General features: G+C 38.8%; 1 protein-coding gene across 1 annotated transcript; it reads right to left on the bottom strand.

Annotated features, from left to right (window-relative positions):
* Positions 1–1,450: 1,450 nt before the first annotated feature.
* LOC139731177 (uncharacterized) lies at positions 1,451–15,295 on the bottom strand. Its single transcript, XM_071642057.1, has 11 exons — positions 15,250–15,295; positions 14,348–14,525; positions 13,003–13,292; positions 11,843–11,985; positions 10,150–10,321; positions 8,739–8,855; positions 7,616–7,888; positions 6,018–6,440; positions 4,662–4,846; positions 2,501–2,666; positions 1,451–2,083 (listed from the first exon to the last, which is right to left on the bottom strand). Exons 1-11 carry the CDS (start codon positions 15,293–15,295, stop codon positions 1,845–1,847), a joined length of 2,232 nt encoding a protein of 743 aa, XP_071498158.1. The 3' UTR covers positions 1,451–1,844.
* Positions 15,296–22,717: the final 7,422 nt, after the last annotated feature.

Below are 22,717 nucleotides of genomic sequence, written 5' to 3' on the forward strand. Positions count from 1 at the left end.
CTTAAGAAGGATTCAACGTTTATTTGATGAAAATTGGTTTTCAAATGGCTGAGATATCCAAAAAAGTGATAATAATAAAAGGCGACAGGCCACAACTTTATTAGGATCTCTTTGTTTCACCTTGTTTTTGGATATCTCAGCCACTTCAAAACCGATTTTCATCAAATAAACTTTTGATACCCCTTAGAATTGCATGCTCTTTGACATCTCATAGAGTGGTTTCTGAATATGTCGCAAAACGTTAAAAGCTAAATTCTCACCTCGACCAGAACTGTACACTCCCTTTAATTTGGCATTGATCAGTTCGCATCAGATTAAAATATCTCAGAACGATTTATCAGCATGGCTATATTTCGTGCCTCTTATCATTCTAGGGCATTTTTTTTTTGTCAGCCGTTTGATCATCAAAATATTGCTCATAGACAGCATTATTCAAAATAACCCACAAGCTACAAAGTTGAACAGTGTCTTCACCCCCAAAGGGACAGCTAAAGCTGTAAATTACATTCAGATGACAATATAAAATAGCACCTTTGTTTTGCTTCTTACCTTTACAAAATGTTATATATATGATTATTAATAACATTGCTGCTTGGTCGATTCTCATTGTCTTGTTTTGTCTTTTTCTATACTTGAACTCTTTCAGCAATAAACCAATTTTATCGCGGACCCGTTTTTTTTTTTAATATGAAACCCGAAATGGACATAGTCTGTGCATGTATACTTATACTACTCCTCTTCTTCTTCTTCTCTTCCTTCTCCTCCTCCTCCTCCTCCTCCTCCTCCTCCTCCTTCTTCTTCTTCTTCTTCTTCCTGTACCGTGCAGAACCTCCCGAGAGTATACTCGCACACATGGGAAGTCTTATATATGCCAGTATGCCATTACAAATGCACAGCGAAACGTGTTCCTTCTTATTCTGTGGATACAAAAACTTGAATTATAGCATAGTTTCCATTTCAAAGCTATGTACAAGCATTAGCGACCATTACGTTTGGTACGAGAACATGCTTTGTTTTTCAATAACTGAAAAATTGTGCATGAGAACTCAGCTGTAAAAAGTAATATACAAAAAAATTCTCAAGCAGGGATTTCATGTAGATAAATGGAGCGATATATGAATGAAATATACTCGGTGGTCGAGTAGACCTTGATAATACAGAGTAGATATAACCAAGTAGAAGAGTGTCATTTAATTCACTCTGAGAATAGGAAAGTTAAGAAACTTTGATTTCCACACGTTCCCTTAGAATAGTCATAACATTATCGGCGATGGTCGCATGTAATAAAAATTACATGAGACGATCAAATCATGCCCTTGCAAGATTCTTTTTCGGTTGCTCACAAATCTTCACTAAATTTCTCTTTTAACATTACATCAAGAAAGATGAACAAAGTCACTATTTGCATAATGTTCAGAAGAATTAGCGGTGATAACTATACCGAGTTAGGAGCGGTGGTAGTAGCTGAACAATTTGACAAGAAGAGTGATTTCATAAAATCTGCATGATAAAAGCATACGAGTGTTGTGGGACAATTACGCCATCATCTCGTCGGATATAGTATAATGAATTTGATTGAACTTGTTATCAGTACTGAAGGGGCTGAATTCAAATTCCAGTACTCTCGGATCGTCGTACAGTCCACACGATATTTGGATTGTCCTATTTAAATCACATAACTATTCTTACAGGAATCAACTTGAGCAAGGTGTATAGTTTAAGGAATCTACTGGTGCTTTACAATAGCATGAAACTGTAACTGGTACTGCATGAAAATGCAACGTATGGGCAAATACACATGTTAAAGCTATTTACATGTACAGGGATTTAGAAGTATGTAACACTCAGTGTGAATCTAACACGACGTTGTTTCTTTTAATATTTCGAACAAGGGCAGTCGTCGCGTCCAGCCGTTTTTTCAGCTTGTAGCATACCACGCTCAGCACAGAGATTACAAATAGCGCTCCGGCACCTGTACCCCAAAGGCTATAGAGGTAAACTTTGCTGTCCGAATCGGCTGCCGCTGCGTAGCTGTTAACGTCTCCATCTCCAGCCACAAGCCGCTGTGAGTACGGTCTCCGGGCTGAAAAATTGGAAACAGCAGAACTGGGTTCAATGAAAAAAATAACCTGGAAGTACAAAGTTATCATTATGTTGTTTATAATAAAAATACCGGTCATGTACTAAATTCCTGGAGCACTTTAACTGGTGTTTCGAGCCATTATACACAAAAATACCACGAAATAAACGCGCATTCATAGAACAGCAAAGTATTGTGTACATAATCTTTAGTAAAGAGAAACTAACTTTTGTAAACATAATGCCCCAAAATTAATTAATATGTACAACAAAAAATCGTGGATTTCAGCTACAAAATAGCCCCATATATAGAGATCTTTGTACACAATGTAACATGCATTTTTCCACTGGGGAAAAGCTACAAAACAAAACAAAACAAAAAATTGGCAACTCAATGCATTCTTGGTGGCGGTTTTCTCACGTCTTTCGAAGCTGACGCGTCCTTGGAATCCAGTCTTGGAGACCTCCGAGTCAGACACGAACACGATGAGGAGAAAGTTGCCGGTGGAGCGGACTGGACCCCCGAAGTCTCGACCACACCTCTTCTCTCCTATCAGAGGCGCTTCGGTTGTACTTCCATCGTACACCTGCGAAGGAAAATGCAGTTCGGAGCACTTCTTATGGATATACTAGTTACACAGAAAAACACTTCATTATTCAATACTCTACACTGCGCATACGGAAGAAAACAGCTACTTTTTTTTCAGGATAGCGGGTTGTGAGCTTGATATGCAGAAAAGAACTGCACACAGCACAGTAAGTTTTTTTTTTCATTCTTTTTAATCCGTACTGATGGATGAATGTGTTGACTTAACACCGCGCATACCCAGTTTTCAATGAAATGGGACTAAGCAGAGGGGTGAGGATTGGGGTCATTTTTGGAAGCTATTTTTGATGTCTCACCCCCAATGCTCAAAATCTTCTCTTTGACTTTATAATTTTGATTCATAGTGGAAACGCCGTGGGTTATCTCAAGTATCTGGTTCGAGTCTTGTCCAGTGAATTAAGCATTTTAAGGGCTTAATACAATAATCTTCTCAGTTAAAAAGATAGTTTCCATAAACTAGAAAACGACAAACGGAAACGGGAGCTTACTCTCCGGGTCGAGCAGATATCTCAACACAGAGAAAAATCGCGTTCAAGGGAAATAACCACCACTGACTGGATCTTCTGCCGTTATAAGATATCTTTAATTGTTTGTTCAATGGATAAATAGCGACATATCATTTATTCTAGAAATTCACAGACAAATTACAATCAATGTCGTCAAAAGGAAGTGTACGTGATGTATCATAACACATAACATTTGACCCTTAATTTACAGTATTTTTACATTAGCAGTTTCTTCATGAAATGCTCAGATTCTGAGCCTAATCAAAATCCATGCACCACTGCCACTACACCCATGGTGCAAGGAGTGAAATACCTCAAGCCTCCATATACAACAGAATTCCAACACGCCCACCGAAACAATGTTTACAAAGGTGAATCCTCGCCGAGAGTACATAATATGCGTATTCTTCTGACACATCTACCGCATGTCAATATAGGGAAGACGTTTGTTTGCATGATCTTGTCTATATTCACAAATCGCATGCCGTTCTTTGTCTGTTTTTTTTTTTAATCGCATTTCGGTTTATATCAAATATCGAATAGCTTTGAAATGAATAGAGTGCTGGGGGTGCCCATGTTTTATTCTGCTCCCATCTCCACAAAATATCCCCAACATGCTATCTCCCTAGATCAATGTCATTACGAGATTCTCACTTGCTCAAATATAAACTCCACAGAAATATCCACACATGCGCGAATGCACAAGTAAGAAAGTGAAACGCCTCCCCCCCCCCCCCCCCCCCGCTGTGATTCATTAGTTATATTATACATGAACACTACTTTCAACTATGCTAAATGATTATATTTAGCTAATATCTCAAGGCTTTTAGGTAATTTCACTGAATTTGAGTTCTTTCTTTGTTGAAAGAGAAGAAATTGCTCGTTTGAGAGTTGTACTTACTCTAATACTGCAAGAACAAAAATCTATTTCTTTTTAATTTTACGTTGATGAGGGAAAACATTTTGTCGAAAATGGAAGTATCAAGAAGGACTGGGCCCAATTTTCTTCCGTGACAGAGACCAAAACTTCGGTCAGGAGCCTTGTACACCCCGGTGCACGGACTTGAGTTATTGAACCATAAACAAGAGCCTGTATGATTGCAGATAAAAGGTCAAGGTATTTATTCAATTACTCACTTACTCACTCACTCACTCACTCACCCACTCACTTACTACCTCACACACTCACTCATTCGGCCATTCATTGAGGCGTTCAAGAAAGCGTATTTTTAATTCTCTAATTCATTTGACACTTCTTTCTGGTCTCCTTCTCAGGGAACATGCGACTGAATGAGAATTTCTAAGGAGTTGTCGATGATTAGGTTAAGTATTATTGATACATAAATTCGCAATTTCACACAAAGGACAATGACATAATCTTAAAAGTAAATTAAACACAATTACGCACTAAACACGATACAATCCAATGGAGAAAAAAAAAGAGTAAATGAAAAGTGAAAGTAGCATACCTCTACGTAGTCATACTCGCATTCTGGGACCTTCTCGACGAAGAAATCATCCATTTCAACACTGATGATCTTCCCTCTAGGAGCCCTGTATGTCCACTGACATTCGAGTGTCGGCGGGTACTTGTTGGGATAGTTCGGTGATCTGATTCGCCCCCCTGATTTCAGGGTCTTGGTGCAGTTGTATTCTGTGGTCGAAAAGGAAAAGGAGTTGTGACTGCGGGAAGCCCGTGACATGACGGTCATCCCACTATGACTTCCTATCTTGTTTTACGGAAAGTTTCTCCCTTTGTGTCGCTTTGTCTCTGTAATACAATTCTCTTGAAACATATTCTATCTATCTTCGTATCTATTTATCTATATGTTTATCTTACCTTATCTTATCTAATCTTGCCTCATCTTATCTACTGATTCATCTATTCATTTATCTATATGTCTATCTAGTATAATTCTCATCCTAATTCAAGCCTGAACTGTCTAAAACCTTCCCGCCTATTTCCGACTACTGCACCAGAAATTGTCTACCGAACTGTATCTTCGTTTCATCTACATTATCTACACGCCTTTTGTCACAGCATAAGCACGACACTCATTAATTCACACAAACACGCATACACACGCACACACACACACACACACACACACACACACAACCCGCCTCCTTTTGTTTGATACGGATTTATTCAAACTGTTATGTACCCAGTATATTCTGAGCTTTCATAAACTCAGCTCATGTAACACGTTTATATGATGTGGAAAATAAATGGGGGAATGTTAGCGTGTAGCGGGCTAGGGACAAAATCTTGCCCTTGTCACCTTTGTCGGTAAATCCCAAGTTCAGTTATATCTGTCGTATAATCCTTACTTGGTGGAGTAAACAAACCGCTTTTTTAAGATGTCAAAACTGACTCGTGGTGAATGGGACAAGATCGATGAAGTAAGAAATTCCCAGATGATATCCACATCATCTTTTCTGCAAATGATGTCCTGTGGATAACCCCTCCTCCTCCTCGTTTCGGTCATGTTTTAATTAGCTTCATCAGGGACATTTAACAATACTTTGATGAGTGCACACCGATGTCCTCAGTGTTGAATGTGCTCTCTGTCTGAAATTTGAACGAAAATTGCTTACCCACCAGGGTTTGCGAAATACATAAATTGAAAGTATAACTAAGAATTCCTTGCGCAAAACTTTGGACAAACAAGAGCAAAAACAACCAAAGTGATCAGGCAGATTCTTGTGCCCTGTATATCTATGTGTGTGTGTGTTGTGTGTGTTTGTGTGTGTACTTTTGTGTGTTTTGTAGATATTTTACAACTCAAAAGCACAAAATCACTGATTGTGATTTCTAAGGTCACCTGGCTTGTAGTCCATGGTGAAGGCGAATCGTCGGGCGTGCGTGGTGTAGAAGACAACGCGGGCTTGTAGTGTGTGGATCCGGAACTGGTCGCCCTCTGAGAGTTCGCCCAGGCAGAAACTGAGCCCTTCCTCATCCTCCCCGTTCCCGTTCCCGTTCCCGTTCTTGTTCTTGTTCTTGTTTCGGTTCTTCCGGTTCCGGCGGCGCCCTTTGCCCCCCGGCTTCACAGCAAGCATGGCCATATTCTTCACCTTGTCGCAGGTGTCGGCGGAGGAGCGGACGGAGAGGATGGTAAAGACGATGGTGTTGGAGTTCGGGGCATCAAGGTTGAGGACCCAGAAGAACTGTCCGGTCTTCCGGATGCCCATGGAGTTTGGCGACATAATCATCCCAATGTGCTCGGTGATTGGATCACTACCAGGTTCTACCAATAGTGGGGAGGGGGAGATTTTCAAAAATTCATGTTTAAATTCAAGCTTACTGAAGTTTTAAGACGAAAACGCGAGGTGACGCGAGCACCTGGTTCAGCGACTGGTGCATCCTCGTTTGCTTAAGAATCGTCCCAAATCGATTATAATCGTTATCATAACTTTCATCATCACAATTAGTGTGTATTAAAGTCAATTTCATTTCATTCAAATTTTCTTTCCAATTTACAAAAGTTCTTACAAATACAGGTATTCCAAGAAATCACTGTAACACAAAATATAAAGCGCACATTTTGATAACAGAAAAGAACGAAAATTAAGTAAGTGCATATTATCATTTACCAACCTGTGTTGAACAAAATCATTGTGTTTTCGGAATTTGTGTCAATCATTCCATTTGGACTTTACCGAAGAAATCTATATAAATTCTTGTTGTTCTCCCATATTTTGAAGTCCATAATATTACAAACAAAGGTTTCCATTTGTTTGCACATCAATTTGGGAAAACAATGGCTTTACATTATAAACATACCGACGTTTCTAACTACGAAAATAAAATGGGGACTGAAGTTGAGATTATTTCTTTCACTCATTAACATATTTCCACGTCATTAACTCCACACAAAAGTGCAAGCCGACATTCAACTGAACACAACCAAACAGAAAACAAACAGAGAAGGGGAGTGTTTCAATTGAATCTGACATACAGAAAAAGCCGTGCGAGTTTTTGTACTTATCTTTTGTTTTCTACACTAATGCTGATCATCTTTACACATTTATTTTTTTTTTATTGAAATGTGGTATGCTACTATCTGGCAAGTCTCCAACTGTCATGAACGCCAGTCCGTCTATACAATAGGCTCATTCTTTTTTTTTCATAAATTCAAAAGGAATTGATTATTATCAGTGATGTACTGAATTAGCACGAAGCTTTTTAATACTGAATGATGGAAATGAAAATACAAAACCAATCAAGGGAAGAGACAGAGAAATGATGATTTTTCTGTTGTATTGACTTGTTCCAAATGAAGTCAGCCTGAACCTGAAGGGGATTTCATCCCTTAAAGCTCAAGTTATGTGATATATCAACAACAACAAAAAAATAAATAAATAAACCATGGCTGGTCTCTAGGAGGTTATGGGTTAGACTGGAGGGAGGGATGATGCTCACCGGGTCTGAACCGGAAGGAGAAGTGTGACACGGGGTCTCTCTCCTGTTCATCCACCCCTATGGTCTGGATGGTGTAAGCCGCACTGCCCAGCGAGCACAGTCGGGTGTTGTTGGCGCTTGGTCTGGTGTCGAAAGCACCGCACTTCATCGGCGAAATCGTGCGCAAGCAGAGCTGGGCGCACTCGAGGGAATTTGCCACCGTGACGTTGCGGAGGATCGTGCGGCGATTGAGTCGGCGATCGAAGCGGATGTCGAACAATTTCAGCTCCCTCTCTTCGTGTGTCAAGTTCACACGAATGAAAATATGAAATCCACGTAAATGTTGTGACAGCAGGGGCAATAAACGATTAGTAAGCATTATCGTGACTGAAGATAACATTTTTTTTTTGAAGGGGGGGGGGGGCTTTTCTCTGGTTAACTCATTGCCTTTAGAAACATCTATCTTCCAGGAATGTAGAATAATACAATAGGTTAAGTCATTCACGCGACAGTCTGGACAATGATCACCTTCAAAACTATCGAACTCTGAGATACAATTTGCATTAGAAAGGAAGACAACTTCAAATTCAATTTAATCAATATAAAATATTATGTATATTCAGTGAATGCAAACAAATTAGCTGTACACATCAATTGCGTTTGAGAACATTCGGACAACGCATTCCAAACGTATGATCAAGTTTTGTTTAAATCCGTGTGCCGTCATCATGAAGCCATAGTTCGTAGTGGCAGTAGTTGCACTATTGTAAAAAATGATGGCAAAACTTGTAAGGCCCAGATGTACAGTTATCAGTATAATGTATAATGTACATTATAATGAGGAGGTACTCCTGCCGGGGCGGAGGAGGTAAGAGCTCGTGATTGGTTGCGTTTGTCGGTTTTAGAGCCAAAGGTGTGTGTGTTTGTGGGGGGGGGGGGGGGGGTATACTACCACCCCTCCTTCCGTGACCCTGTATAGTAGTAATGGCAATATCATCATTACTGTAGTTGAAGTGGCTGAAGCAGTAGTGGTCACATGGTGTAGTAGTAGTCGTAGTGGTGGTGGTTGTAGTCGTAGTCGTGATATAGTATATGAAGTCACGGTTGCAGAAGACGACATTGGCAGATGAGAAGGGTATCTTACCACAGTAAAGCTCATCCGTGCCTAGCTGGCAGTCTTCTCGCACGTTACATCTCCTCCAGTAGTCCAGGCACCATCCTTCCTTACACTTGAATTGATCCTTCGTGCATTGAGTGGTCTCTGGATGGCAAAGTTAAAGGGACATTCCAGATGATTTTCACAATTTCACATCATGTAGTATACAAATCGACAACTCCATGTATAGATTTGTGAAATTTATTGTGGTGCTTGAGCAGAGAAACAATACTTTGAAAAACCTTAAACAAATTACACTGAACAAGGATGATGGCATAGGAGGTTCACATATTTCAGAAATGTAGCAGTGTAATTCCATTACAATACTGCTTGCTTGCAAGTTCAACTGTGTATAATCTATGCATGCCTTCTTCTTTTGTTCTGCTTCCTTGAGCCCCAACTCATGCATTCTTATGGTGACTCTGCCATGTCATCATCCTTGTTCATTGCAATTTGTTCTAAATTTTGAAAATATTCTTATTCTTCATCCCAATTATCATAAATTCTGAAACTCTGTCCTCAGTATAACTAATTTATAGTTGTTCAAATGTAAAAATCTGAAAATCATCCGGAGGTCTCCTTTAAGGATAGAAGTCTGTCGTCAGGGAGTAGACCAGTAACAAGAACCATTGTGTAATGCCAAACACCTCTTTTTCGCAATCCTTTTTGAATCGCGTCCATCGGAAGTGATATTGTTACAAGCAATTATGAGACTACTTCATTCTGTTATCTCAAAACTGAAATCACGAACAGCCATTTATCCTCAATGTCTGCACATGAGAAGGGTTTCTTGATAACGTCTAAAGACAAAAGGTCTTTCCTTTCCATCACTGTCCAGACACCGCCATGTCTGCAGATGATGGTACCATGGCAATGGTATCATGCCTAAATGCGCGATATGTTATGTACTCACGTAAGCGTTCTGTATATTGCTTTGTATTACTTTATATGGAAATTTTATATTTATAAACTTCATATGGAAATAAAATCATTTGAACTAAATTGAATTGATAGACAAAAAGGAAAGAATTTTAAAGATATAAATGGAAGATGGGCATTATTATTTCTTTTTTTCACGTAAGATTCTCTAGACCTGACTGCTTGAAATCTTTTCAAATTCATCTAACCTTGTATAATATCCCCAACGACTTCTCGTTGTATGTGATGCCAAATACTGTATTTGTCATTCGTAACATTCTGGACCGACTGATGATATTTGTTTTGGCTCTCTTTTGTGGCATATTTTGGGGGTTGTCATATCGTTTGTGTGTATAATCAAGGACTTCTTTTTGTCTATTTGCCAACAGACTGTGAAAAGGGAAAACCACAACAAGTCAAAACAATACAAAAACATGACACAACAGCACCCAAAAACAAACACCCCGAGTTTTGCCCTTACGACTCTCTGGGTGACGGCCGCGAAATATTGGCTCTATCCAGTCCTGGAAGGCTATCACGTTCTGGTAGACGCTGGGGAAGTCCGGGCTACCGCAGCCATTGCCTCCCAGTACGGTACCGGCCAACCACCATTTGTCGCCTATCTTAGTTACCAGCGGTCCACCGCTGTCACCCTACATGGGCAATGTACATGGGTGGAGAAATGAATATACAGGGCGTTTTTAGAGTTTAGGAAGCAAAATACATAGTAGATAAATAGATAGTGGAATTTCTCATAAATAAATAATGAAATAATTCAAACCCTGGCCATTGTTCAGGACCATTGTCAGGGTGTTAACCACACACTCCCATACACACCCATTGACCCCTGTGCAAAGTGAAATTTTGTACAGAGGGTTGAAAATAGAGCAAAATCTGGAACCTAACTGTGAGATTAATCAGAGATATTATGAAACCGATTAATGCTTTCATATTTAAACCACCTTCAACCAAATTGTACACTATTCAGCTATTATTCATATCAATGACAATGTTATCTGATATCTAGTTTTTTAATCATTAAGAATTAAAAGTGGGAAATGTTTTTTGAAACACCTAGTATTTATGCATCCAAGCATATAATTATGCACTTAATGATAGGCCTATCATGTATCTATGATGAATTAGGTACATCTACACAGACAGAGCCCTGAGGAAGACCGGTAGTTAGTCTATTTTAAGTCTTCATGAATGTGCAATTTTACTTACTAAGTATCCTAAATGCTTGATGTGTGTCTACCTTGAGTCGTTTTGAAACTTATTTTGTCCATCTTATTCTGTTTATATATGTGTATTTTATGCTTATCAGGCCACTCTGTATAAAGATTCGCGATGACTAAAAAAGCAATATACATACATATGATTATGTTAAGAATCATATGGAGTGATACAAACACGGTATAGTATAAATTCATGCGTGTAATTTTCCACTGAAAAAGGGCCTTGCGTCTGTTGTAGTTGTGCATCAAACTCAAACGCAAATACAATTAATTGTGATGGGGTAGACAATTAGTATCTTATCCAAAATTGAGATCTAGCCGATGGTCCTTGTCAAGAAATGAGCATGACACATAATATTGTTTGTCACTGGATTGTTTTGACTCAATTTTATGCATCATTAAAGGGTCATGGTCACTCCTATTGTCTACTCAGTTAGTTCTAAATCCTCCTGTTCGCGGCCTTGTTCTCTCTGTTTCTTCTGAATATCTGTCTAATAAATCTTATGTCATATACCCTAGCTACCCCTGCTGCTCTAGTTTTATCTAATTTGATTTGATTTGATTTATTTATTCTCTGTATGACATCATTTACAAGTTTTTTAATCAATATAATCAAACATTAATACAAACAATATAATATAAACAATAAAAACGAACAGTTACATATTAATTTTCAAAATGTTTATGTCACCTTATCTAGTGATGATTTAGGGTGTTGTTTTGTAATTTTATTTTGCATGTGTGAAAAAAGAAACACAATGGATGAAATAAGAAAACGAAATGACATATATATATATCAATATATATTTGCATGAATATATATGCGTTTAAACATTTTTTTTTCACTTTTTCAATTAATCTCTTCCAGAATGATACATTCCTATGTGTTTTTTTTAATCCATTGAACAATATACGTTTATGCACGTATAGACTTACAGCACAAGCCCCCTTGCCTCCGTCTTCGGGCGAAGCGCAAACCATATTCGAGGTGATGTTATCTTCGCCCAGATACATGGTATGGCATTGTTCATGGTCAACGATTGGTATCTCCACTTCGTGCAGCTTTTTCGGCAGTGGCCCTTCAGAGACGAACAAATATTCAGGTTGGTTTGTCATCCAGTATTAATGAAAAAGAAAAGAAACAGAGAAAGAGAAAAATACCCTCTTGTGAGGAATATGGGGTAAATCATCCAAGGTTCGCTGAATTCTTGTTCTTCTTTTTGTACGCGTGATAATCGGATTATATTATACAGATATGGAATGTTTTTCTGGGCATTGTTGATACGAAAACCCCGAGAGATCTGACCTTCATGCTATGACAAGAAGAACTCGCTCATAAAAAGTTGCATGAAGTTGAGATCCTGAGGGACAATAATGTCAACTCTGCTCCAAATCAAAACAGTCTGTTTTATATCATAATAATGCTGAACAAAATCATACGATTTTTTTTCTTGTTCAATTGCAATCTTGATATCTAGTTCACACATCAGGCGCTGCCAATAGACGTTTGCACTGCGATTGCATCAGACGTCGACATGGGTCACCTCTCTCTCTATGGAAGTCAAGCGTTTAAAAATACACTTGTACATACGCACCGATTACGTACAGTGTACGTTCCCTGTACGTCGTAAAGAGGGCAGTTATGTACTATGGGGCGGTTTAGTCTTATGGGCTATTTGGGGCACTGTGGCGCTATATAGGCAATTGCCGAAATCGGGAGTGTCCCTTATTTCAACCAATCAAAATCCATGATTTATCAACAGAGGTATAAAATTCAGTTTGCTGAATGAGACATTGTTCGGTGTCCTACAACGCAATGAATAGGACTGAGCACAGAATTTCACGAAATATTCCAACGCTATTTAAGCAATGAATCAGGACATAAACATCTTTACTTTCCTGAAAAAACTGCCAAATCCTCGTATTCTATGAACACTTTGGCAATGTTTGAGTACAGTCAAATGAGGCATTGATGAATTTCAATATACAGCTAGCAAAATGTGTTGTCGGGCACAAAATGGCCAGAGACGTGGGTGAATAGACCTTGTTTGTTATATCAAGAAATTATCGTTCCACCAGGACTCACGTTCACTTACCCATGTCCTTCTTCGCGCCCCATCCAGTCACCCAGACCGCGGTTCCAGCATCGTACATGGACTCCATGCCCCGACGGGCGAGGCAGATGGTGGTGACGTAATCATCGAGATCGAAGGGCTCTTGAAGCTGGATGAGTGCGAGGTCGAAGTCACTGATGAGCGTCGAGTACTGGGGGTGAGCGTAGAACTCGAGCACGTTGCGGATCTGCGTGTGCGGCTCGTCCGTGAAGTTGTTCAGATTAGTACTCCCCATCATGATGCGATGAGACGTGGGATCGTTGAGATGCGTTCTGTGCAAGGAATTCATATAGAATTTATTTGTATATACGTATAATAAACGAGAGATAGAGAGATGTATACTAGGAAAATACAGATTATGTAGGCCTACGTACATAATTCTATGTACATGCAATGTATCTATTCACTGCGGCTTTGTCTTATTTAATGAAAGTATGATTGTGGTGACTAACAGTTAGTTACTATATAGGACTGTCATCATTGGGATGACCAGTAAAGTAAACTTTATGTGGACTAAAGTAAGCACAAGTGGAATAAATATCTTCACAAAGTGGCTGATTCACCAACATCCAACTTCCTCATGGCAGTCCAAATAAAAGATGGGACCCACCTTTTATTAGGACTACTTTGCTTTTGGTTTTCTCAGCCATTTCAAAACCGATTTTCATCAAATAAACTTTGAATTGTCCTTAGAGTCATTATTATGCTCTCTAATGTTTCATATCGGTGGTTTCTAAGTTTCTCACAAAAAGTTAAAAACTGAATCCCCATCTCGACCAGAACTGTACTGTTCTGTTCTGTTCTCCTAGTTTTGTCTCATTTTGTCTCGTCTCATAGTCAACTCTCCGTTGTACTGTTACTCCTATTTTAGTCCCGTTTCATGTTTATTCGTGTGTAGGTCTATATTTGTCTGTTTTGTTGATCTCTCTTTCTAGTGGGCTTCCAGACTTTTCCTTTGCTTTAAACTGATGTTTTTCTTCTGAGGGGCCCACATCCTACAAGCTTTGTCTTTTTAGTGGGTCCCTCCATTTTTCGAATTTTGCATATTGTTTACTTATTTCTAATCACTTGAGTTTTATGATAATGTATATAATCATCGTAAGGTGCTACAATCATTGTACATTCTTTTCATCCTGCATAGTTTTACGCACCTTCTGTTACCCCCCCCCCCAAAAAAAAAGTGATGTTTATATGTTCCTGTCGAAAAATAAAATAAAATTGAATCAAACTGAATTGAATTGAATTGAATTGAACTGAAGTGAATTGAATTGAACTGAATTGTATCATCCCTTTGAGGTAAGTCTGTTATACAGAGAATGCTGCGTACATGCAATGAGAGGCCGTCAGAACCCAATCCTCCTTGATGAGCTGACCGCCACAGAGGAACCCGTCATTTCTCAGCAAGGCCACTTGCCACGGCCACTCCCCGTCCTGGGCGAAGCGCCCTCCAGTTATGGAGAACTCCGGAGCAAGATCGACTCTTTGGTACCCACAGTTTGTTGTATCTGTGGAGTTACAACGAAATAAGCGAAGGGGGGATTTTAAGTTAGCATGCTGTCTAAACTACAAAGAAAATAGACCAGATACATAACCGATAATAGTAAGATCGTAACTCATACCTTGATTATTGAATGGGTAATCGACGCAATAGTGTCAATCAATTCAATGATTGAAACAAGAAATTGTAGTTATGAATTCTTCAAGAGATCCTGAAGACACCGCAACACAGTGTTAGGTAAAAGTCATTAGTTCCCAGTGCAGGGACTTTGTGCTTCGTTTTCATTAACAATTCGTTTCTTTTCACTCTTCAATAAGGAGTTTGTCTGATGTTTGACTGCCAGGATTAAATAAAGACAAGAATATAGACATGTAGAAATGAAGCCAGTGTCCTTGGATATTGAAACTTCCAAACATTGTAACATAATCTTCGATTATGAAGAATCAAACCGTTCATAATATCTGAAGGTCCCCCTACCCCATGCAGAGTGTTAAATCTATATTTCGCTTTTTGCTTGAGTCAGCGAACTGTTCTAACGCTGCTAGGCGTACGTTGTCACTCAACACTCTACGAGGATTTCCATCATTTATGCCACAACCCTCATTGTCTAGGATCACCTGAGTAGAGGTGTTGGAGCTAAAGAACTGAGGGAAAGAGAAAAAAAAGTTTGGTTCGGGAAGGATTAACCCTAGCAGCGGAATGAGGCAACAGTCGACCCGCGTCCGCCTCACCTTGGTACGCCAGGGACCCGAGAAATAAGGCGCTGACTGCCAGCATGGAGAGGTAGGGACACGGCGGAGTGATCCATGACGCACTTTAGCCCCCACTTCAGTACCTGGATCGGAAGAGAGGACAGACAACAGACTATGAAGTAAGATACTATGCCTGAAGTCTGGAGTGTTTTTGCGGGCTCTGCAGTAAAATTCCGTGATGATGGAAAGAAGAAACTTCTTCACGATGTGTATTCACAGGAACACATGTATACATTTGATAACCATTTATAAATTCATGCAAAATTATATTCATAAGTATTAATATAGAGGGATAGAGAGAGGAGGGGAAAGAAGGAGATATAGATTCCTTACATAATCATATACTGTATTCTAAGGGCAGGCATTGGACAATGTCATGATATGAGAGCTGGTTAAAATGAAACGAATAAAAGTTTCATTCATCTACATACTGTATCAGGGCAATTGCCCCCTCTCCCCCGACAATTACCCCCACCCCCCCTCCAAATAAAAACTGGTTAGTGATAAGGTTAGAGTAAAGATTAGGGTTAGGGTTAGGAATAGGTTCAGGATAAGGATTAGGGTTAGGATCAGGGGAAGGGTCTTGAGTAGGCCTACTTGTCCAGGGGATAATTGCCCTAGACCCCTACATACACACACCTCACGCACGAATCTTGCCCAGTTGGTCAGGTGGGTGGCATGAATCTCTCACTTGTATTTATATTATTCCATCATTTCATTTTAATGTTTCGTCCTCCACTGCATGTGAAACCTTTGGTACCCATCCCCAGGTAAACTTAGGATGATACGCAAGTTGTGGTGAACTTTTAAATCTTTATTTCATTTTCGGACAAATTTTCCATCCCTGCAGGGAACATACACGATGTATGTCAGTCTTACACACCCGTTCATATTTCAGTTCCTCCTATCTCTCAACGGGTCCAATAATATTCAGTTTCGTCGTCAAGTTTATTCATCATCCTGCCTGCCTCTCATCTCGACGATGTCATTGGGTGTCAGCGACGACAAACAGACATGCGCGATACACTGTTTTGACCGATGTAATTGTTATCATTTCTATCATTACCATTTTTTCATTATTGTTATAATATTCTTTCCTTTGACGTTGAAGTACGTCACTCTCTTCCCACGCTTCTTAGATTCGACCTCGGGATGCTGCCCACTGCTAGCGGAATTCATGAATTACTGATCAAATTTATCCTCTTTGATGGCGGGGCTAGTTAAAGTTAGAAATGATATAGAGAGAAGAAGACAGCAGCTGTTGAGGGGTGGCGTCGTCTTTGCCGCCACCAGTTTTCGGAGTTTGATAATTTTGTCTCTCTTTTTGAAAGACCTAAATTGTAGTCATTCCAAGTCATTCTCAAGACAAAGATGAGCTGAATAAATTGAGTTAGTCTACCTTACCACCACCCTTATTTTCCTGACCCCGTTTGAAGGGAGAGCGTGGCCTCCTGTCAGATAATTCCTAGAGACAAAAATGATCGAACTACGAATCGTGACATTGTGTTAGTCTATCTTCAGACCACACCCATTACCTTCTTAATCTTTCATGAACATGATGTATATTTGATATGACATGATAATGATCGTGAATGCTGATATTAAGTAACCTGTTTCACGTCGTCTTTGGTGGTAAAGGTGTTCTAGGATATTTCATAGAACCCATAACGAGAATTCAACGAGAACATATTGAAATTCCACATTAAGAAAATTAATATTTTGTTTCTATTCTGTTTGTCTGTATGTACGTTGTTAATTAACTCTTAGAACTCACCTCGAAAACAAAGTTTAATTACGTTTTGAATCCTACAGTAATTGTGTTCAGTAAGTTCGCGACAAACACACACACACACACACACACACACGCACGCACGCACTAGTATGGACACCCTACGACAGTAGAGCAATTTAAAGAGCATGATTTTACCAATCGTAGTTATAGCGATTCTTGCATAGTAAAATGTTGTTTTCATATTTCTTCATTAAATATTGATCTCTGCATTGAAACGGCACCTTTTAATGATGTACAATCAAATATTGTAGGCACATACATTAACATTTATTTATAAAAGATAGACAGATCCATGGTTTAATTATTTTAGTTTAAATTTATACATCAGCATTAAATCAATCGATGTTACTTCAGTGAATACACACAAAGAATTAATGCATCTTCATCACTTTTGACATATGAAAAGTGTGTCATTAATGTTTATTGATCGGCTCTTTAACCTCTGATTGTTCTTTACTTTTTATCGCTTGAGGTTTGATACAGATCATTTAGGTCCTTGAGGCGTAAGCCCCTTGTAACATCTAAGCGATGGGCAAAACGGTTTTGTCAAAATAAGCTTAAATAACTAATTCTATAAGATCAAGCAATTCAAATATTTTGAAAGCACATAAACCATGTAATCTGGAACAATCTCTTCGCTGCATGAGAACCCGTGATTACTTGTGATTAGTTAGAAGGTGAAAAGGAGAATAGATTAAGAAGGCACCAATTTAATACGATGTACGAATATGAGACAACATGGATCAAGCACAATCTAACACCACGCTCCAGAGGATTTTGACAAACAGTTTTCATGGGAAAATGCAGAAATGAGATCAAACTGAAAACAAAACAGAGTCAAACAAGACCATTACAATGATAAAAATCAAACAAAGTTTCACATATTTCTATGAAAATACACGCAAATTGGAAGAGGCAATGATTTCATTACCTAAAAAAAAATCTCCAAATTTTTATAAAAAAGAAGATATCAAAATCACGTTTCCATTGAATGATTTCGCAACGGAAACGGTCGTTCTCCCCCATAGGTAATATTTGCTCGGTTTTCACATGACCGCGCTAGTATTTAGAGCATGGTAATCTTGGTCAATCTCATGTTCCAGTGCCAATATCAGATATATGGGGTTATGACTGATATCTGAAATCTTTCTCGAAATCTAACATGTCTAAAAAGTATCTTTTTTAATTTAACCTACAGAAAGTACTTTTAGCATTGTTTAGTTACCTACCAGAATTCATCCGAATCTCTTCAGCAAAGCTACAACACTTCATGCATTTATACTATGAAATCGTAAAAACCTTGCTGTTTCGTTAATAGCTGCGAAAGAACCGGATCATCAAACTTTTATGTATCAAGTGTTTGTTCATCGTGTTCGACAATATTCTGTTCGATTGAGTTTTCTCCATAAATCAAAATAAGCATGAACACTACGCGGGGTTGAGCTGTAAGTATTACTGGCGCATGAATCCCCTTAATTTCTTTCGTGGATACTTTGGTTTGACTTTGCACGGTTCCTTAAAGGGGCGTTGCGCAACGTCGACTGGGAAAGTTACCCACTCTAAGTAGAGCATGTTTGCATCATTTGACAGGAGTTCAAAAGTTGTACTGGGCACTGAGGGAAAACCTGGCTGATACGACATTGAAGACTTATAACTAGACAGCGACTGTGACTTGTAGAAAAAAGGGGGTCAAGGGTAAACCTTTTACCATCTTAGACAGTCGTCATGGCCTGGGAGAGTAATATTGTGGGAGAGAGAGAGGGAGAGAGAGAAGAGATACATAGGTAGGGAAATAGGAGAAAGAAAGAACAAATTGTGGGAACCGTTTTAACGGCTTATGGAGCCGCATCACAGTGGAGTAATAGGCATACAAGAAGATGAGGAGGGGGTGGGGCTAGTGACTGACCTGCCCTCTCGCACAAAGACCCCCTTCTATTTCACTCCTATGACTGACTAAATAATTGCTGATTGTTGTGAGAAACATGCAAGCCTGTGCCATCTAATACAACATTGCCCATCACAACGTTAAAAAAAAAATGTATTCTATTTTTACTATGTGTTTGTTATTGTTTGTCTATTTTTTATGTATTCAATGATATACAGATATACATACGTTTATACCTGATTTCATTCCAACAATAAAGACAGATATCAGTTCACTGAGAAATAACTAAGGCGAGATTGTCAAGACGAGAAGAATTTGCTAAAAATTTCCAGTCGGCTTTTTCTGCACGGTTCACTGGCATCTAGCACAATTCTCACCCAAGCGCTCACACAGAAGCAAATTTGCCTGAGCACAATGAAAATGTCATTACCACGTCAAGACTGTGATTTCAACACATCAGTTATCCACGACATCCAATACAGTGACTTTGATACATCCGGATGAAATCTCTAGCTTGTGAGACGAAATTTGGGGTGCCGAAGTCATCGCTTTCCATTATCCTCCTATTAAGTCGATTTCAGAGTTCGTACACGGTCACCTGATTGAATTAACCCCGAGTGCAGCCGCAGCGCAGATATGCAGCTGCGACGGTGCCAGATGCACACGCGTGTCTTTAAAGGACACCTATGATGAAAGTGGGGCAGGTGATGAGATAACTTTCGGAGAAGAAGTATTCTGCTCATTTCATTTCTTTCAAACTAATCTCCCAGTTTGTTTCACTTTGTTTCACTTTTTACACGTTCCTCTTGAGAGCTCATTTCACTTATTTCGAGTTTGTTGTCGTTGTTTTTTGTTATTTTTTTTCATGGTGATGTGCATACATCTTAATGTTATATTTGAGTTGTTTAAAATCGAGATCGTCTAAAAAAGAACATGTCAGACAAGGCTTCATTTCAACCAGAGAGGAAAATCGAAAAAAAAATCAAACGAGCAAACAAAGAACCTCTGATCAAAGGTAGTTCTATCCCACTTTAATATCATTACGTCATCTAATATGAGAGTGATCTTGAACTTTTACTCTTCGACATCGATGTCCATTTTAGACTTGAAATATCGCTTTTTCCTCATACCTTGAGAATGAAATCTTATCTACAAATCTCCATTGTTGTGTATAATATTCAAAACATAGAAAGATGACTCCTTAGATTAAAATGAGTCAATATCTTTTATATGTACGCTGCAATTCTTTTCAGGTCAAGGCCAAAGTTACTGATAGAAATGACGGATGTGACGTCACGGTTATATACGTCATCAAGACTGCTGCTCTGAGACATCCTCTTGACTTTGTTTCATAAGCGTCAGTTTGTTTCCTCTTTATTTCAATTTTATGATTTGATCTCTCTCTCTCTTCCTCTCGCAATCTCAATCAGTCGCCCTTGTTTTCTGTACCTGTATGCTATTAATGTCTGGTAGGCCTACTGGTGTTTATTAAAATACCCTGTTCTTATGGAATTCATGTAACTGTTTTAGATTTGCATTTAAGAAAGTTGTTTTTTCCTTGCATTTATACCATGTTTACGAGAGTGAACACACAGACGAGGTTCTCCTGTCGGATACAATGATGCAGTTGTTTGTAACGTCGTCCTCTTCAGCTTGTCTGTCAAATCCATTTCGGTGAGTACATGATTATTCAAGAAATTTGGGACTTACTTTGTACAGTGTGGGTTATTTATGACAAGTTTGTTTGTTTGTTTGTTTGTTTTTTGCAAGACGTCGGTCTCGACATCGTAATCAGTCTAACAATGGCTACATCAAGGTATGAACTCCGTCATTCTTTTTTTTTGTCTTGTAATCATTATTTTGATGGTATCCTTCTTTGTAAGGGTACGTCAGGTCTCTTCACGTTAACGTAAATATTTTGGAATTAAGTTTTTGCCGCGACATTCTATGATGAGCGATAAAATGTTCGAATATCTGCTTTAACCTGCCTGCCCCGATGCATCGATCCCTACGTCATGATCTATGCAAGTAGTCCTTATTACCCGTTAAAAAACAAAAAAATGTATGAAATCCTCTCCTGTCTGTGTTATCGCTCTTACACCTTGCAGAAACCAGCAGCAGCAACAACATTGGAAGGCATAGATCAACGCGGGAAGAAAGCGGGAAATTAACGTCCCGCTACGATTGTCCCAGTGTAAATCAAAAGACGAGTCCCGCGAATCACTGACAACCAAAACAGAATAGACGGCGGGATGAATTTGCTCCCGCCGCGGGAGAAATCTTTCGCGAAAGTTCGGAGGCATGTGACACGAAAATGATCCGAAAACAATCTTTCTTGACAGGCATGTTTCAATCCAAATCCAGAGAGAGAGAGAGAGAGAGAGAGAGAGAGGGAGGGAGAGAGAGGAGATGGTTTGGATGATGTTGGACGTGAAATACTCTTGAAAAATACAATATCTATCAGATGAAAACAAAGCGAATTCCACAGCATATTCAAGTAATCTTCATCAAAATAAGCAAATCAAACAAACACGATGTTAGGTTTCATCAAAATTTGACCGGGAAAAGATAACAGAATGCTACAGCATAACTTGACGAAACAGTAATGCAGGTAACAATCACCTTATAATGTACATATCATGCAGAGTAGGGGAGCCGGATAGGATGCCATCATCTTACAAGAAGAGTTTCCCATTGATCCGTGAACAATGGTGAAAGTATCTTTTCATCATAATTATGTTCATTTCGTTTCCAACAGAAATACTATTACGGAAAACATTTACTTCAATTTCTTTATACAGAATCTAGACAACATTATAATAGATAAATACTGTAAATTTTATTCCTCAGAGAAGTTACCTTACATGACATAAACTCACAGTGAATAATTTAATCTTATACATCAATTATCATATTGAAATAGGATTGCAATGTGCATACAGTAGGGAAATGTTAATGTTTTGGTTGCTACATCATCAGCCAGAGTTTTCTGATACATTTTCAGCCACAATGTAAAGGTGAGAATGGGAATATATATTATTATGTCAGCACCTCAGCTAATTCGTATTTTGTGTGCTTAGAACGATATCACTATTCCTTGAAGCAGTTGAGGGTATCCATAATTTTTTAGTTCTATGTTCAATCTGTTCATCTGTTAATGCTCTACTTTTGGTGTAGATTATCGCGAGATCAACTGAGATAAATTTACAGAAGGGAATAGATAAAGTACCTGTCCAGGAACATCCTTACGTTTTTCTTCGATTGAGCAATGCTTAAGACAAATCTTTTAGATTTAGATTGTCCCAAGTTTTTACTAGATGAGCTACCCATGAAACAATCATCAAAGTTTAGCATGAAATGCTTCTATTCTAAGCACCATAAAGGTTCTTCATTATGCACTTTGGTGGAAATGAAAATTTAGTTTGAACCTTCTCGGAACTATGCGAGAGTGTATTTCTCTTTCCATTTCAGATCTTTGGCATAGCAGCTTTAATCTGGACACGAAAACCATCATTTTCTTAGCTGCTTCACATTTTAAGACCTAAAAGATAAAAACGAGAGCGAATTATCGGTGATCTACCCGTGAAACAATTATCACATTTGGGCATGAAATCCCTCTATTCTAAGCACCAGAAAGGTTCTTCATTGAGCTTTGGTGGAAATCAAAATTTGTTTTGAACACCCTCGGAACTATGCGAGAATTTATTTCTCCTTTCATTTCGGATTTTTGTAGCAGCTTTAATCTGGATACGAAAACCATCATTTTTTTA

This window comes from Diadema antillarum, unplaced genomic scaffold, assembly GCF_040938485.1.
Source record: "Diadema antillarum isolate AM-2024a unplaced genomic scaffold, OU_Dant_1.0 seq00000364_RagTag, whole genome shotgun sequence".
Classification (NCBI taxonomy): domain Eukaryota; kingdom Metazoa; phylum Echinodermata; class Echinoidea; order Diadematoida; family Diadematidae; genus Diadema; species Diadema antillarum.